This window comes from Bos indicus x Bos taurus, chromosome 2 (assembly GCF_003369695.1).
Source record: "Bos indicus x Bos taurus breed Angus x Brahman F1 hybrid chromosome 2, Bos_hybrid_MaternalHap_v2.0, whole genome shotgun sequence".
Taxonomy (NCBI): domain Eukaryota; kingdom Metazoa; phylum Chordata; class Mammalia; order Artiodactyla; family Bovidae; genus Bos; species Bos indicus x Bos taurus.
The window spans coordinates 119,991,454-120,007,357 of record NC_040077.1 but is presented as its reverse complement, the minus strand read 5'-3'; the positions used below and the strand labels follow the sequence as shown (position 1 = coordinate 120,007,357).

General features: G+C 62.2%; 1 protein-coding gene across 3 annotated transcripts; it reads left to right on the top strand.

The window, feature by feature from the left end:
- The first annotated feature begins 374 nt into the window (after window positions 1–374).
- On the top strand, window positions 375–9,089 carry ECEL1 (endothelin converting enzyme like 1). Of its 3 annotated transcripts, XM_027516435.1 has the most exons (19): window positions 375–476; window positions 1,466–2,355; window positions 3,076–3,144; window positions 3,250–3,360; window positions 3,437–3,529; window positions 3,719–3,843; window positions 4,484–4,706; window positions 4,909–5,001; window positions 5,231–5,329; window positions 5,568–5,642; window positions 5,841–5,944; window positions 6,226–6,284; window positions 6,387–6,438; window positions 7,030–7,097; window positions 7,257–7,381; window positions 7,706–7,771; window positions 8,127–8,222; window positions 8,430–8,506; window positions 8,649–9,089. In XM_027516435.1, the coding sequence occupies exons 2-19, from the start codon at window positions 1,570–1,572 to the stop codon at window positions 8,746–8,748; spliced, it is 2,421 nt and encodes an 806-aa protein (XP_027372236.1). In that variant the 5' UTR covers window positions 375–476; window positions 1,466–1,569; the 3' UTR covers window positions 8,749–9,089. The 3 variants fall into 3 exon arrangements, with proteins under 3 accessions (XP_027372236.1, XP_027372218.1, XP_027372227.1); XM_027516417.1 differs by lacking the exon at window positions 375–476 and having other exon boundaries at window positions 1,196–2,355; XM_027516426.1 differs by lacking the exons at window positions 375–476; window positions 4,909–5,001 and having other exon boundaries at window positions 1,200–2,355; window positions 8,649–8,748.
- Window positions 9,090–15,904: the final 6,815 nt, after the last annotated feature.

The following is a 15,904-nucleotide window of genomic DNA, read 5'->3' as shown; positions in this document are numbered from 1 at the left end:
CAGTCCTGTGGGCTGGGCTGGGCTGGCTCATCGTCTCATCAGCTTTAGCTTGAGCCTCTTTCAGACGGGCTGGCAGGCATCCCTGCGTGGGGGGGAGGGGGGGGGGGCGTCGAATCGGAGGGGACCTGGGACCCTCATTCCTCTCGGGACTAGAATTCCCGAGCCCAGAGTCGGTGCCAGACCCTTGGGAGATTGTTCCCGCAGCCGCCTTCCCCGCCCCCGAGCTGCCACCGAGCTGACAGGTAGCCGGGATGCAGGCAGGAAGAAGGAGGGGGTGCGGGGGGCGCGCGGAGGAGGGTGGAGCCGCCGGCGCGCCCCCTCCCTCGGGGCCGGCGGGCGGCGCAGCGCGGCGCGGCAGCAGAGGAGGCGGCGGGCGCACGGAGAGAGCGGCTGCCCGCCCCGCTCCGCCCGGGCTCCGGCTCCGGCTCGGGCTCCATCTGCGCGGTTTCCGCGCCGCCCGAGCGCGCACCTGCCGGGTAAGTGGCACTCGAGCCCGCCGCCGCCGCGGCCAACGTCAGCCACCTCCGCCACCGCGCCGAGCCTCCAGGCTTTGTCTGCGTCCTTGCGGCTCCGGCTCCGGCGGCGGCGGCAACTCGCGGGCTCGGGGTTCGGGCTCCGCGGACTGCCGGGCGCGACGCGGGAGGCTGCGCATCAAGGGCTCGGGAGGCTGCGCACCAAGGGCTCGGGGCGCACCGGACCAGCTCGCTCTGCGCCGGGGATGAAACTTCGTCCAAGTTTGGGTTCCGGGGAGAACCTGTTGAAGCCGGGAGGGGCCGGGGGGCGAGGACGCGGGACGGAACCGGTTCCGGGTCCTTCAGGGCCGTCGGGGCTTTCTCCATGATCCAGGGCGGGACGGCGCGCCGGCGCGGGGGCTTGGCAAAGGGACTGGTGAGGGTTCTGGCCATTGAATAGAGAGGACGGGGCCGGGGATGGCTCTGCGGACATCCGCGAGGACAAAGTTTGGTTCTCGAGGCGCCTTCTTGAGCGTCTGGTTCCAGTGCGGAAAGCTGAAGTCGGCTTCAGGGCCCGCATAGACGCCGCACTGACCACACCTCCTTTCCCCGGCCTCCGCTTCCCCCCTCCCCCCATCTGGCCTTGGCTGTAGCAGGTCCGGGGCAAGCAATGAAGAGAAGAGAAACAGCCTTTCATTGACGGCCTACTATGTGCCAAGCCCGGTGCCCGGCGCTTTATTACAGGGGTCCTCCCCAGCCTGCGGCGGGCCCGTGTGTGCGGGGACAGGGGACGGTAATGGACGGACAGTGCCTACAGTGGCTGGTGGCCGCTCGGAGCCTTCTCCCTCCCTCCAACCCCGAGTGGCGCAGGGAGGCCAGGCCCCAGACCCACTCGCTGTTGGGGACTCCGGGTGGCCTCCAGCCTTTGGACCTAGGCCTGTGCTCTTTCTCTTTGGGCTCGTGGGTCCCGTCGGGCCCCAGTGCCTTTCTGAACCTGTCTGCCTTTCCTGCAGCTGCGGCCCAGGGGCCATGCAGAGGCCCGCTGGGAGCCTGGCGGCCCGGTGCAGCCTGCTGTAGCAGAGACCGCCCAGGGCTGCGCGGCGGCGGCAGCGGAGCCATGGAGGCCCCGTATTCGATGACAGCACATTACGACGAGTTCCAGGAGGTGAAGTACGTGAGCCGGTGCGGTGGGGGAGGCGCACGGGGAACGTCGCTGCCCCCTGGCTTCCCGCTGGGTGCGGGGCGCAGCGCCACCGGGGCCCGAGCCGGGCTGCCGCGCTGGAACCGGCGCGAGGTGTGCCTGCTGTCGGGGCTGGTGTTCGCCGCGGGCCTTTGTGCCATCCTGGCCGCCATGCTGGCTCTCAAGTACCTGGGTCCGGGGGCGGCGGGGGGCGCCGCCTGCTCCGAGGGCTGCCCGGAGCGGAAGGCCTTCGCGCGCGCCGCGCGTTTCTTGGCCGCCAACCTGGACGCCAGCATAGACCCGTGCCAGGACTTCTACTCCTTCGCGTGCGGCGGCTGGCTGCGGCGCCACGCCATCCCGGACGACAAGCTCACCTACGGCACCATCGCGGCCATCGGCGAGCAGAACGAGGAGCGCCTGCGGCGCTTGCTGGCGAGGCCCAGGGGCGGGCCAGGGGGCGCGGCCCAGCGCAAGGTGCGCGCTTTCTTCCGCTCTTGCCTGGACATGCGGGAAATCGAACGGCTCGGCCCGCGGCCCATGCTCGAGGTCATCGAGGACTGCGGGGGCTGGGACCTGGGCGGCGCGGCGGAGCGCCCGGGGGCGGCGGCTCGCTGGGACCTCAACCGGCTGCTGTACAAGGCGCAGGGCGTGTACAGCGCCGCCGCGCTCTTCTCGCTCACCGTCAGCCTGGATGACAGGAACTCCTCGCGCTACGTCATCCGCGTGAGTGAGCCACCACCCCCCCCCCAACCCCCCGCCACGGGCACCCCCACAGGCGGCTAGGAACTAGGAGTGCCTCGGCCTGGCACGCCTGCCCCGCGCGCCCTGTGCGCCCGGGACACCGGTGCGGAAGAGGGAGGTTAGGGGAATGGAGGGGAGCGCACACCGGCAGAGCGCGGGAGGAGGGCGCAAGTAATTTCCCTCGAGTAATTGCGGTGTTTAGCGGAGCCGCGGGAGCCGCAATTTCCCAGCCCTCTGGCAGGCGGTGAGAGCTCTGGGAGGGGTGTGCTGATGGGCTGTGGTGACAGGCCTGTCGGGCTGAGGCTGGCTGGAATGCCTGGTGGCGGGGGGTGGGGATGGGGGGTATGGGGGGTGGGGGGGGGGGCGGGCAGGGGTCAGCTGTCAGTGCGAGCTAGAGTGCCCCTCAAAGGTGGGGAAAGGAAAGGATTTCAAGAGGAAAGACAGGGACGGGTGGCGGGGACCTGGTCGAGGGGTAGGGAGGGTGGGGGCCGGGGAGCCATACCCATTCAGTCCCCAGTCTAGGCCAGTCAGTCCTGGAGGCTTAGATCAGCTGCTCTGGATTGAGGCGGGGGCTGTCGTCTTTATGCTCCGGGGGCTTGTGACAGTGGTTGCCTGGCAAGTCCTCCGTTTGCCTTTTGGAAGGGGATTCAGTCTGTTTGCAGGAATCCGGAGTGTTGATGTCTGACCCCCATCTCTCCCCAGATTGACCAGGACGGGCTCACCCTGCCAGAAAGGACCTTGTACTTAGCTCAGGACGAGGAGAGTGAAAAGGTGTGGGAGCATGGGATGGAGTTCTGGGGAAGCCCTGGGGCTCCGGGAGGCATGGATCAGGACCTAGCACCGCCTGCATCCTTGCCCTGCCCCTTCCTGGTGCAGATCCTAGCAGCGTACCGGGTGTTCATGGAGCGCCTGCTCAGCCTCCTGGGTGCTGAGGCAGTGGAGCAGAAGGCCCGGGAGATCCTGCAGCTGGAGCAGCGGCTGGCCAACGTGAGCAGGCACCGGCTTCCTGATGGGGGCGGGAAGTCTCGGGCGGGGCTGGGTCAACCCTGCCCTTCATCCCCAGATCACAGTGTCCGAGTATGATGACCTCCGGCGAGACGTTAGCTCTGTGTACAACAAGGTGACCCTAGGGCAACTGCAGAAGATCACCCCCCACGTGAGTGCCACCCAGCCCTGCGGCGTGGTGGGGAGGTGCTGATCTTGGGACCCCTGGGCTGTCCCCTCCCCGAGGCCTTCCGTGGCCATGGACTCCTGTGACCTCTGGTCGCCTCTCCCTGGCCCCCTCTCTGTCTTCTGTGGTCCCTGACACACCTGGTCCCACCGTCCCCATCCGTGGCCCCCCCAGCTGCGGTGGAAGTGGCTGCTGGACCAGATCTTCCAGGAGGACTTCTCGGAGGACGAGGAGGTGGTGCTCCTGGCCACAGACTACATGCAGCAGGTGTCCCAGCTCATCCGCTCCACCCCCCGCAGGTAGGGCTGCCAGTCACCCACCTGCCCCCCTCCCCCAGGTCCCTCCCCTGCATCCCAGAGCTATCTGCTTGGAGAGCTTGGAATCCCTGCCTCCATTTCTGTCCAGTATCCGCATTGGGGAGGCAGGTGAGGAGCACTGGAAAAGGAGTCCCGATCCCTGGGTTCAGACCTGGCTGTCCCCGCTACTGTGTGGGACCCTGGGCAGGGCCGGGAGTTTCCCGGGCTGCAGTTTTCTCATGTGGGGATGGCAAGACTCGAGTGAGCCTGAAGTTAAAACTGCTGTGGCAGTTACTCTGCTCCCCCAGGGCCACAGGGAGGAAAACCTCCCTGGGCTCTGCCCCATCTCAGGAAGGAGCCGAGGCCCCTCGAGGCCAGCTCTGAGATAGGCAGTCACCCCAAGTGCCCACACTCCCACCACACGGCAAGTGGAAAACGGTGCTGGCCTGTGCTCCGGGAGCACCCAGCGCTTTCTCCCTGGCCTGAGGTGTATCTGCTGTGTGTGGGTCCAGCCCTTCTCCCTGACTGGGGCTGGGAGGACCTGGGAGGACCCTCAGTCCTGTGCAGGTGCTTGGTCCTGCCCCGGGCTGGGGGGTGGGGGGGGCGCCTGTCGGGACACCCCGTTGCTTCATCTGGCCCTCAGGATCCTGCACAACTACCTGGTGTGGCGTGTGGTGGTGGTCCTGAGCGAGCACCTGTCCCCGCCATTCCGAGAGGCACTGCACGAGCTGGCCCGGGAGATGGAGGGCAGCGACAAGCCACAGGAGCTGGCCCGTGTCTGCCTGGGCCAGGCCAACCGTCACTTTGGCATGGCACTCGGTGCCCTGTTTGTACATGAGCACTTCTCGGCTGCCAGCAAGGCCAAGGTCAGGCTGCCTGGCCTTGGGGAGTTGGGGAGTGGGGGAGTGGATGCTGAGCCAGGGATGAAGCTTTTGCATGACTGTGGTCCAAGCATGAGGAGCACGGGGAGCCCCGCACATCCCCCCTGCAGCGAGGGGCACCAGGCTCAGGGAGGGCTGAGCCCTCTCTGAGCCTCCAGGGTGCTCCTCACTGGGCCTCCTCCCCCAGGAAGCCTACCTGATTTGTCAGCCGCAGGACGCTCTCCCCACCAAGCTCCTGCCCGGCCTGCTCTGCCATGCTCAGTGGGATGGCCCTAGGAATGTACGTGATCTTTGCTGGGGCAGTTAGCCCCTTCCAGACTGAGTTTCCTTTCAGGGTCCAGGGCCTGAATCTATTACCTCCAAGGTCTCCCCTTGGTGCTGAGCACCAAGTTCTGGGCTTTGGAAGTGGTGCTGAATGATTAGGGGGGTACCCCTTGCTCCAGGTGCTGGGGACCCAGAGCTATGGCCTCCTGGATTGATTCCTTGATCCTTGACCCCTGACCCTGCAGGTACAGCAGCTGGTAGAAGACATCAAGTATATCTTGGGTCAGCGCCTGGAGGAGCTAGACTGGATGGATGCTGAAACCAAGGCGGCCGCACGGGCCAAGGTGAGATGGGATCCCAGTCCCATATGTTGGTTCCATAAACACGCATTGAGTACCTACTCTATGCCAAGTGCTGGGATAACAAAAGAGACAAAGATGCCTCTGTGGAGTTGGCATCACCCAGCCTCCTCTCCCGCTTCCTTGAGCCCCACTCCTTCACTGGCCCTGGAGCTTTCTCCCTTGGGGGGTTAGGGGGCTATCTCCTGAGGCCCCGGCCCACTCCTGACCCTCTCGCTTGCAGCTTCAGTACATGATGGTGATGGTGGGCTACCCGGACTTCCTGCTGAAACCCGAGGCCGTGGACAAGGAGTATGAGGTGGGCCTGCCCGCTGCCCCTGCCCTAACCAGCCACGCTTCTCCAGGCCTATGGCCAAGACCCCCATGGAGACCAACCACCGCAGGGAAGGAGCTAAAGCCCTCAGCTGATGGACACTGGGAGGGCATGGGACCTGCCTGGTGCTGGTCTGGCCCTGCCTCCTGGCCTGCTGCTGAGTGCTGCCCATCCCCTGTGCAGTTTGAGGTCCACGAGAAGACCTACTTCAAGAACATTTTGAACAGCATCCGCTTCAGCATCCAGCTCTCAGTCAAGAAGATCCGGCAGGAGGTGGACAAGTCCACGTGGGTACCTGGCCTGGAGCAGGGGTCAGGGGTGCCATGGTGTGCCATGGAGACAGTGTTTCTAAACAATGCCTGGAGGAGGGCACACTGCCTCACAGACATGCTGGCATGGGGAGGGGGGACCGGGCCTGCGTAGGGTGTGGGGTCCGCCTGGGAGAGGCCCAGGACATAGCATTAGGCTGGGACATCAGGCCATTCTTTAAGGAGGAGAAGCTAGGAGGTAGGGGGTGGTAGAGGACGGAGTGTGGGTTCCCCCAGCTGACCCCAGCCTCCCTCCACAGGTGGCTGCTCCCCCCACAGGCACTCAATGCCTACTATCTGCCCAACAAGAACCAGATGGGTAAGGGGGCGTGTCGGGACGGGGTTGGGGTGGGGTTTGTGGTGAGGGTGGGCAGGGCCTGGAGGTGGGGCGGGTCTCCTGCTGACCACGCCCTCTCTGCAGTGTTCCCGGCTGGAATCCTGCAGCCAACACTGTACGACCCTGACTTTCCACAGTGAGTATGGGGCCTGGTGTGAGCCAGAGTCCCGGCCATGGCCTTGTCTGCAGGGTGGGCAGGGAACTGCTCAGACTGCCCGAGGCTCAGGCTGGGCACAGGAGTCAGTTGCAACCCTGGGTCCCCATAATCCCATTTCATTGGTTATTTACAAAAAGGTGTAGGTTGTTTTTGTTTTTTTTTTTCATTCTTTTAAATGTCCGGAGTCCCTTTTTCACTTGGGTTGAGGCTTCTCTGGGCATTTCAAAAGTGAAGCAATCTAGGGAAAAGATTAAAGAAAAAAGATCTAGGAAAAAGGCTAGATCCCATATGGGGTGCCTCAGTTACCCTCCACCCCTGTTTCCACCCACCGCCTTGACCGCCGAAATCTGTTAGATGTTATTTCCTCAAAGAGCTTTCAGGTATCACTGGCCCCTTTCACATACCCCACAAGGAAGCTGAGGCACGAGAGTCCTGGGACAGTGGAGACACTGGCCCTCCTGGGCTACCTCGTGGCCTGGCCGGGGCTTCCTGAGACCGCCGGGGCAGCAGCCCAGTGGGGCTCTCAGAGGGCGGGCGAGGTTGGGGCCTGACGCTACTGCCCCGGCCCAGGTCTCTCAACTACGGGGGCATCGGCACCATCATCGGGCACGAGCTGACCCACGGCTACGATGACTGGGGTGAGGCCTGCAGGCGGCCTGAGGAGGTGGGGGACAGGCAATGGTGGGGGGTGAGGGAGGCGGGGTGGTGAGGACTAATTGAGGCCCCGCAGCTGCCCCGTGCCTGCCGGCTGGCGGGTACATGGACAGGGAGCCTCAGCCTGCCCCGCCTGCCCCCAGGAGGCCACTATGACCGCTCAGGCAGCCTGCTGCACTGGTGGACTGAGGCCTCCTACGGCCGTTTCCTGCGCAAGGCCGAGTGCATCGTCCACCTCTACGACAACTTCACCGTCTACAACCAGCGGGTAGGGCCCCCGCCTCATGTCCCTGGGGTCCCTCAGGCAGGCCTGGTCAGCACAGACTAGGCACGTGCATGCCCCTTGGCACACTCCTGGCCCTGCACAAACCTGGGACCCCAGTCCCTACACACCTGCCAGGGTCCGGGTGCACATTGACTTGGATGCGTGCGTGAGTTCACACAGACGCACACGCACGTGGGCACAAGGTGGGGGAGCCCTACCCAGAGTTTCTGGGAAAGGGAAGGTGGGGAGAGGGCAGGGCCCAGGGAGGCCAGACCTGAAGGAGTCCAGAAGGCCTGGGCAGCCTCCAGCCTCTTTGCTTCTCGCCAGGTGAATGGGAAGCACACGCTTGGAGAGAACATTGCAGACATGGGCGGCCTCAAGCTTGCCTATTATGTGAGCCCCCCTGCCATGCCCTCCACCCCTGCGGGGAGGGCTAGGGGACCCTGAGGACTGGGCTAGAGACCTCGTCACCCTTCCCCCCTGACCCCATCCTTTTGGTCTTGGAGGGGAAGGTACTGTGCTGGGCAGAGGGCCTCCTAAGTCCCTCAACTTCTGGGAAAGCAAAGAGAGCTGCCTGGAGGAGGTGGCCCCTGCCTGGGCTTAGCCTTCTGGAGAGGGAAGAAGTTAGGGACCCGAGGGCTCAGCCTGGTGGGCGGTGTGTGGAGCTGGGGTGGGTGACCGGCTGGCTAGGTGGAGGGTGCCAGATGGCCCCGCATGGGCACCCCAGCTCCATGCTCTGCACCCCCAGGCATATCAGAAGTGGGTGCGTGAGCACGGCCCTGAGCACCCGCTGCACCGGCTCAAGTATACGCACAACCAGCTCTTCTTCATCGCTTTTGCCCAGGTGGGCCGGGTGGGGGCCAGTGGGGTTGGGGTCAGCTTCCAGCCTGTCTCCTCTGGGCCACTCCTCAGAGGCAATGCCCACCCCCCTCCCCCGGGTTGTGATGGGGGATGAGGACCTAGTGTGCAGAAGGAGTGATTGTACAGGCTGGTCCGTGGACTCCTGGCCTCACGCCCCCGCTGCTCCCCTCCATCCCCCATCTGGCCCCAGAACTGGTGCATCAAGCGGCGGTCGCAGTCCATCTACCTGCAGGTGCTGACCGACAAGCACGCACCCGAGCACTACAGGTCCGCCCCCTGGCTGCCTGGGGCTCATCCCCTCCTTGTGTCGGTGGGGTGGGGGGTGTGGCAGGGGGGACGTGGTGGGGTGAGAAAGGACAGCTGGGGTCTGGTGGCCCCTGGGACACACACTCTGTGGGTCTCTCTCTAGGGTGCTGGGCAGCGTGTCCCAGTTCGAGGAATTTGGCCGGGCCTTCCATTGCCCCAAGGACTCGCCCATGAACCCTGCCCACAAGTGCTCTGTATGGTGAGCCTGGCCGCCCACCTGCGCCCCCCTCCCTCCCTGCACGAACCGCCTCCCGCCAGCTGCCGGGGCAGGCATGGACCCGGCTCTGGTCCACTCGGGAACCCCTCACCTCGTCCTCGCCTCCCCAGCCCTTTTGGGACTCTGCACCGCCCCTCTGTCTCCCACTCCAGGAGAGACCCAGAGCAGGGCTGAGGCTGGGCTCCAGGAGGGCGTGGGGCAGAGACTCTAAGGTCCCCAGACTGGGCTCTTGGGAGCCAGAGCCTCCACCAGTTTGCACTGTCCAGGCCCCCCACCTTCACTGTGTTCTTGCTGCTGAGTCTGGTCAATAAAGCTGCTCTACTGTCACCTTGGCCTCCTCAGGGGCCCCCGGAGCAGGTGGGGTTGGATGAACTCCTTGCGTTAACGGAATGGGACCTAAAGAAGACCTTGTCCCCTCCTGGTGGCCTCAGCTGGGCCGACTCTGTCCCACCTCCCCGGCTCTTGTCTTTCTTACCAACCATACACTCTGGGGCTTCACTGATAGCTTAGTTGGTAAAGAATCCGTCTGCAATGTGGGATACCTGGGTTTGATCCCTGGGTTGGGAAGATCCCCTGGAGAAGGGAAGGGCTGCCCACTCCATGATTCTGGCCTAGAGCATGGACTGTATAGTCCATGGGGTCACAAAGAGTCGGACACGAATGAGCAAGTTTCACTTTCACTTTTACACTTTCACCCAGTCTGCCCCCCACACCTCAAAGTCTTGCTGAGGTCCCTGGACTAGCCTTATGGGGGCCAGAACGCCGTGCCCAGTGACCTCCACCCCAGCATGACTCTGGGGCCTGACTTCTCCTGGGTGTCCAGAGTGGTGCCCTGCTCACCCCTGCAGGAGTTTCTGCAGTGTCCCCAGCCATTCGTGGAGCCCAGGCCAGGCTTTGGCTCATCTTCTTGGAGAAAGAGGACATGACCTGTGATCTGAAGGCATCCCCTCCAGCCAGGGGCAGGAGCTCCTTGGGAAGAGAGAAGGAAGGGAGTGGTGGGGGATGGGGCACAGGGGAAGGGGGGGAGGCCCCAATGTGGCTGTGGGGGGAGGGGAGGAGATGTGCTGCTCTGTCTTGGATAGGAGGGCAAGGGGGGGAGGAGCCCCCCTGAGGGGTCCCAGGGGTCTGCAATGATGAGGCTGGCCGCCCTTCCTCCTCCAGACCTGTTTCTGTTACATCAGGGGTGGCCTAGAGAGGGCAGCCGCTCCCGGGGCCCTGCCCTGTGGGTGTGCCTAAATTGTCTCCCACTGCAGAGGTGAACCTCTTGCCAGTCCACCTCCTGTCTTTATGCTCAGAGAATGTCCGTCCACCTCTCAGCCTTGAGAGGCTCTCAGAAAGTCTCTGTTATCTGAGCCTTGGATACCCCAGACTCGGGGAGGGGAAGATGGAAGGCACACCCACCACACAGACGGAGCCACAGCGGAGGGTGCAGGGGGGTCCACAGAGAAGAGGCAGGAATGAAGAGGGGACCCCATAGAAGGGGGAGTGGCCGAGTTCTTGAGGGGCAGGGCTCTGCACACACAGAGGCTACAGGCATCAGTCCACGCCACAGAGCCCTGCTGGGAGCTGCCTGTCGGGGTGGTGGGGGGTGGTGGTGGTGGTAGTGAGGGGGCCCTCATATTCAGAGCTCCTTAGAAGTGCTGTGTTTATGGATCTCCCTTGGTTTCCTCTGGAAGCCTCTTTCCCCCTGGGCTGGGCATGTGCATATCACGTTTTGTGGAATGAAGGCAGAGACTGTCTAGATGCCTGTCTCGATCTGCCCTGCACCTCCTGGTCCCATGCCTCACCCCCTCCCTCTGGCCTGGCATCCTGGTTCGAAACTAGATCCTCAGGCACCCCCTCTTGCCCTGCCTCCGGCTCCCTGAGTGGCCCAGCTGTACACAAGACAGATCCTTCCTGTCTCCCAGCTGGCACAGGGGAGGCCTTTGGGGCTAGGGGGGCCAGTGGGGTGAGACTCCAACAGGAAGTGCCGTGAAGCCCAGGTACTCCTGGGGCCAAGTTCCTTTCCTTCCTGTCTGTACCCAGCTGAGGGGGCCAGTGCGGTTGGGCTTGTAGAGGAAGGTGGGCCCCTGGGAAAGGGTACGGGGTTCCTGGCCTCCAGGCTGGTCCCGAGCTGGAAGCTGGGAAGCCTAAGGGTCTCAGCTGCTGGCCAGGGCCCTCATGCCCAGTTGTGTCCTGGGGGGGACTACCCACCCTCCTGGCAGGGTTGTGGACAACAGGCCATGAGGCCACTGGAGACCCCCTCAACCTGATGGATTCCTGCTGGGCTCACAGCGATGACATCACCGCTACCTGGGGCTGCAGGCTCCTTGCACCTACCTTTCTGGGAGGACGGAGGGAGACCAGAGGTCAGAGGGATCACAAACCAAGGGCATCCCAAGGACAGCATTCCTGCCCTTGTGCTAAGTTGCTTCAGTCATGTCCAACTCTGCAACCCCATGGATTGTAGCCCGCCAGGCTCCTCTGTCCATGGAATTCTCCAGGCAAGAATACTGGAGTGGGTTGCCATGCCTTCCTTCAGGGGATCTTCCTGACCCAGGGATTGAACCCATGGCTCTTACATCTCCTGCATTGGGAAGCCCACCCCCGCACCCCCACCCTAGCCCTTAGGGACCATGAAACTTAGACAGCCAAGGACCTCAGAGCTACAGGGTGGCCCTGCAGGGCACAGTGGTGACATGGGTGCCACCCATTGGTTCCCAGACTGCCTTTCCAGACAGATCCTGAGAGCATCCTCATTGCAACCCAGTGAAGTGGACGGAGGATGGAGGACAGAGGCAGTCCCTTTTACAGACAGGGAAACTGAGGGGAGTCACGTGCCTGCCTAGGGTCACGCTGCTTGTGTCGGCTGATGGACGCGTCTTGGTTGCTGGGTCCTCTTGAGCTCCGGATGTCCATCCCACCCTCAGCATCTCCCCTTGATGAGTCCTGTTGGGAAACCCAGCACACAGCATAGAGTCGGCCACTTCACTGTCCACTAGGCCCTGTGCCTGCAGTCCAACTGAGGACCCACTGGCCGTGATGCTGAGCCAGCTCAGCACAGCCGCCCACTCGGCTTCTGTTTCCCTTGTGTTGGCTGAGGGGCTCAAACGCCTGGTAAAGGTCCTTCCGGTTGTGCAGCGATTCTAGAAGTCGCCCCGGGGCAGCTTGTCGCAAGGCTGGCTCCATCCCTCCCAGAGAAGGAGGACGGCTTGGCCCACAGCAGGGATCCTCTGAGCAGAGCTCATTGGGATGACAGAAAGCAATCTGCGACTAAGCATGTAACAGCAGGGGAATAAAGGAGCCGGGGGATGGTTTACAACTGCGCTGAAGCTTCCAGGCACCCACCTGTGTGCCTTCGTGTGTCGAGCCTCATGGTTCTGCTCTCCGCAGCTTTGAGGCCCAGCCTTGAGCCCCGGGGGTCACTACTGCCTGACCTTGGCCAGTGTCTCACCCTCTCCAGGCTCGGGCATCACCGGTGGACGCAGGGCTGTGGGTGAGGGGTGGGCCCACCTGTGCTGGCTGGACGTGGGCCCCTCCACCACCCCAAGACTGCACAGCTGCAGCTCCAGCAGTGAGAGCCCCAAGCTGAGTCCTCAGGGCCATCGAGGTGTCCCCGAGCAGCCCTGCCCCCCAGGCCTTTCCAACAAGTTCAGTGGAGCCCACATACAAGTTTCTGCCACCTGTGTGGTTGCTTGTATGCAGACCCAGATGTCCAGCACCCCAGGGACCCCAAGCTCCCCAGCCCATGAGGAGCCCTAGAAGCAATATTTTTAAATGGCTAGAGCCCCTGTTCCAGACATGCTAGGAATCCCAGTGTCCTCCATGAGCAAATACCTCTGCAGGGTTCTCAGGGGGTTGGGTTCCTCCTTACATCCCCACCTCCATAATCCCATGTTGGGCAGTACCCTGAATTCTTTCCTCCCCAGGGAGCAGGTGGAGTCAGAGACCTCATGGAAGGGCTGGTTGCTGGAGGGCCCCTTTCGCTGCCTCCTTCTCTCACCTTCAGGGCACCTTGTGTGCACGCGTGCTAAGTCACTTCAGTCATGTCTGACTCTGCGACCCTATGGACCATAGCTCACCAGGCTCCTCTGTCCATAGGATTCTCCAAGCATGAATACTGGAGTGGGTTGCCATGCCCTCCTCCAGGGCTCTTTCCGACCTAGGGATCGAACTTGCGTTTCTTATGTCTCCTGCATTGGCAGGTGGGTTCTTTACCACTAGTGCCACCTGGGAAGCCCTCGGGGCATCTCACCCCTCCCCTAAACTGGCTTGAGGAACCCACTCTCCCCTGGTACAATAAAAAGAGCAATTTCCCGGTCCCCCTGCCAGCTCCAGGCCTGTGCAGGGGCTGAGTGCTGGGCTCCCGAGGCCACCTCTGGGCCACCCTGCCACAGGACAGGACAGAACAGGGCAGAGCACAGAGCTCCAGAGTCCAGCCTCCTCCTCTGTCTCCCCTGTCCACCTGTGTAGGAGCTTGGACTTGAATCTAGAGGGGTCATCGCTGAGCAGGACCCTGGCAGTTGTATCCTCCAGCCCCCAACCCCACATCTGAGGAGAGACTGTAGAAGGGAGTGAATTGTGCCGTCTTCCACTCCTTGGACTTCCCTGGTGGCTCAGACGGTAAAGAGTCTGCCTATAATGGGGGAGACCTGGGTTCAATCCCTGGGTCAGGAAGATCTCCTGGAAAAGGAAATGGCAACCCACTCCAGTATTCTTGCCTGAAAAATCCCATGAACGGAGGAACCTGGCAGGCTACAGTCCATGGGGTCACGAAGAGTCAATGGCGTTTCCCCTGCTGACTTGCGAGGGGTCACAAGACACCTCAGTCTCTGCCCCAGCCTGCGGGGGTCCCAGAGGGCTCCTGGATAATGGAGACATTTTCTGCTTTGGAGCCAGGCAGCCTCCAGGGTACCTGTCACTGCACAGCAGGTAACCACATGAGGCAGTTCTTGGGAACATTTTACAGAAAAATGCAGGCCTCCGAGCACATTATTTATAATTCCTTCATGGGATTATTGAAGGTTTCAGAACAGTATGACTCTCAGCCCATCCTCCCCCTAGAAGTCCTTGCTCTGCAGGCTCCATTTTCCTGAAGGAGACCCTGAATTTGGACAGCATGTGGCATGTGGCTGAGCAGGACTCTGGCAGCGTGGACTTCACCCTGAGGCTGGGCAGGGCGGATGTCTTCACCTCGAAAACCACTGCAGGCGGGGATACCACGTCCCAAGGCCCCCTCGCCTTTGGTGAAAGCTAGTTGCACCCTGTCCTGTCCTGCAGAGCTATCACGGGATCAGGCCTCCACCCCTGGTGGGTCTCAGCTCTGTGTGGTCAAGGGGACCCCAGGCTCCTAACCCTGCAGACCTAACACCAACTTTTGTGTTCCTGGGACACGGCTTGTGGCTCATTTGGGGCCTATTTGTTGGCCCTGGTGGGGTTCTCAGCCCTCACTCGGTTACAGGCCACCCTTGAGGCACCAACCCTCAGGTTCCACTGACTGCATCCCCCCACACTAGTATGGGGGTGTCCTTCAGCCCCTCTCTGCCCTGTGGCCCGCTGTCCTCAACAAGGGCCCGGCCCAGCCAGGCCCATGGATGCCTCCCTCCTCCCCACACTCCCTGCCTCCTGCACAGGGTGGGGGGCTCCCACTGCAGGGGCTGCAGGGGACACACCTCCCATCCCTCGGGTCCAGCCCTCTGAGCAGCCCTGCAGTCGGGCTGCGAGCCAGCATGAGCTCACCGGGTCAGAGGAAAAGGACATGGCGCCTGCCCCCCCCCAGACCTCATCTGGGCCCGGACCTGCAAGCATCTGGCTGCCACTCAGGCCAATTCACTGGGCAACAGGCAGCTTAGATCCCCAAGCCGCAGTCCTGTAGTGCTGCAAAGCCGCGTCTCTCCTGGTCTACTTTGTGTAAATAGTAATAAAAAACCCTCCTAGATTCCCATGGGACCAGACCATGGCGGTCACCACTGACAGAGGTCTGAAGGAGATGACTTTCCTGTCACTCGAGGAGCCCCGGCTGGGGTGGGGGCGGAGGGGGTGCCCTGCTGCTGATGACCAGGAACTGGGACATCTAGTGAGCTTTTCTAATTATCTCACCAATAAATAACCTGTTTTCATGCAGGGAAAAAAAAAGAGTGACATGTCTTTAATTCTTACAAATAGAGTTCCATTGTGTGTTTATGACTAGTAAAAGCACTTCTTACTGGGGACATAAAAGGGGGAAAGGGCTAGAACCCTCAAAGAGCTGGATGCTCCCTACTGAGGTGGATGGTGGCCTCAACATCTGGATGGTGGGGCAGCTATTTCGTCCCGAGGGGCGGCTCCAGAGACACACAACTGGCTCCTGGGCACCATGCCAGGCATGTTGGCACAGGTTGGGCATCCCTGGTGGCAAGGGGATGTTGAGGGGATTCTGGGCTGTGGCCTGGCGTGTGTGCAGGAGCGACCCTGAAGCTCTGTTCACCTGGAGGAAGCAGGCCCTGGGTCACTTTAGATCAGAGTGTGAGACTAAGAATATGACTCAGCTTCCTGCAGGTCTCTGGACCCCCAACCCCACCCCTACCGGAGACAGGGATGGGGGAGGCATCCTGAAAGGGACAACGGCTGGTCATGCAGATGCTGAGCAGGTCGGGAGACACAGGGGAGATCACAGCCTCAGATGGGAGCATCGGCCACAAGGTCAGGATGAAGGTCATTTCGTCTGAGGTCTCCCGAGATTTCCAGGCAGCACCTGTGCCTACCCATCAGGAAGCATCCTGTGTGGTCACCAGAGCCCCGCTGGGCTTGGTGCAGGGACCAGGGGTTGGGGTTGAGTCGGGGGGAAGGAGGGACTCCAGAAACCAGGGCTGGGCTGGGCTACAGGTTTGGCTGGGACTGAACCTGGGGCGCCCCCTAGAGCCCAGTCTGAACTTTGCAGGGAGTGATGCACCTGTAGTCATCAGGAATTGTTAATCTTAAGAGTCCTGTCTGGGGGACTACTCTTGTGATCCAGTGGTTAAGAATCACCGTGCAGTGCAAGGGATGTAGGTTTGATCCGTGGTTGGGGAACTAAGATCCCATTTGCTGCTGAGGAGAAACTAAGCCCACATCCTGCAACTATTGAGCCCATACTGTAAGAGCCAACCCAACACAGCCAAATAATTTTTTTTTTTTCCCCAAAG

Excerpts from the sequence above, each read along its gene's own strand:
- ECEL1 (XM_027516417.1), top strand. The coding sequence starts at position 1,249 with ATGGACGGACAGTGCCTACAGTGGCTGGTGGCCGCTCGGAGCCTTCTC. Across the intron at positions 5,330-5,567 it reads AGGCGGCCGCACGGGCCAAG|CTTCAGTACATGATGGTGAT; the intron begins GTGAGATGGGAT and ends TCTCGCTTGCAG. Across the intron at positions 5,643-5,840 it reads CCGTGGACAAGGAGTATGAG|TTTGAGGTCCACGAGAAGAC; the intron begins GTGGGCCTGCCC and ends TCCCCTGTGCAG.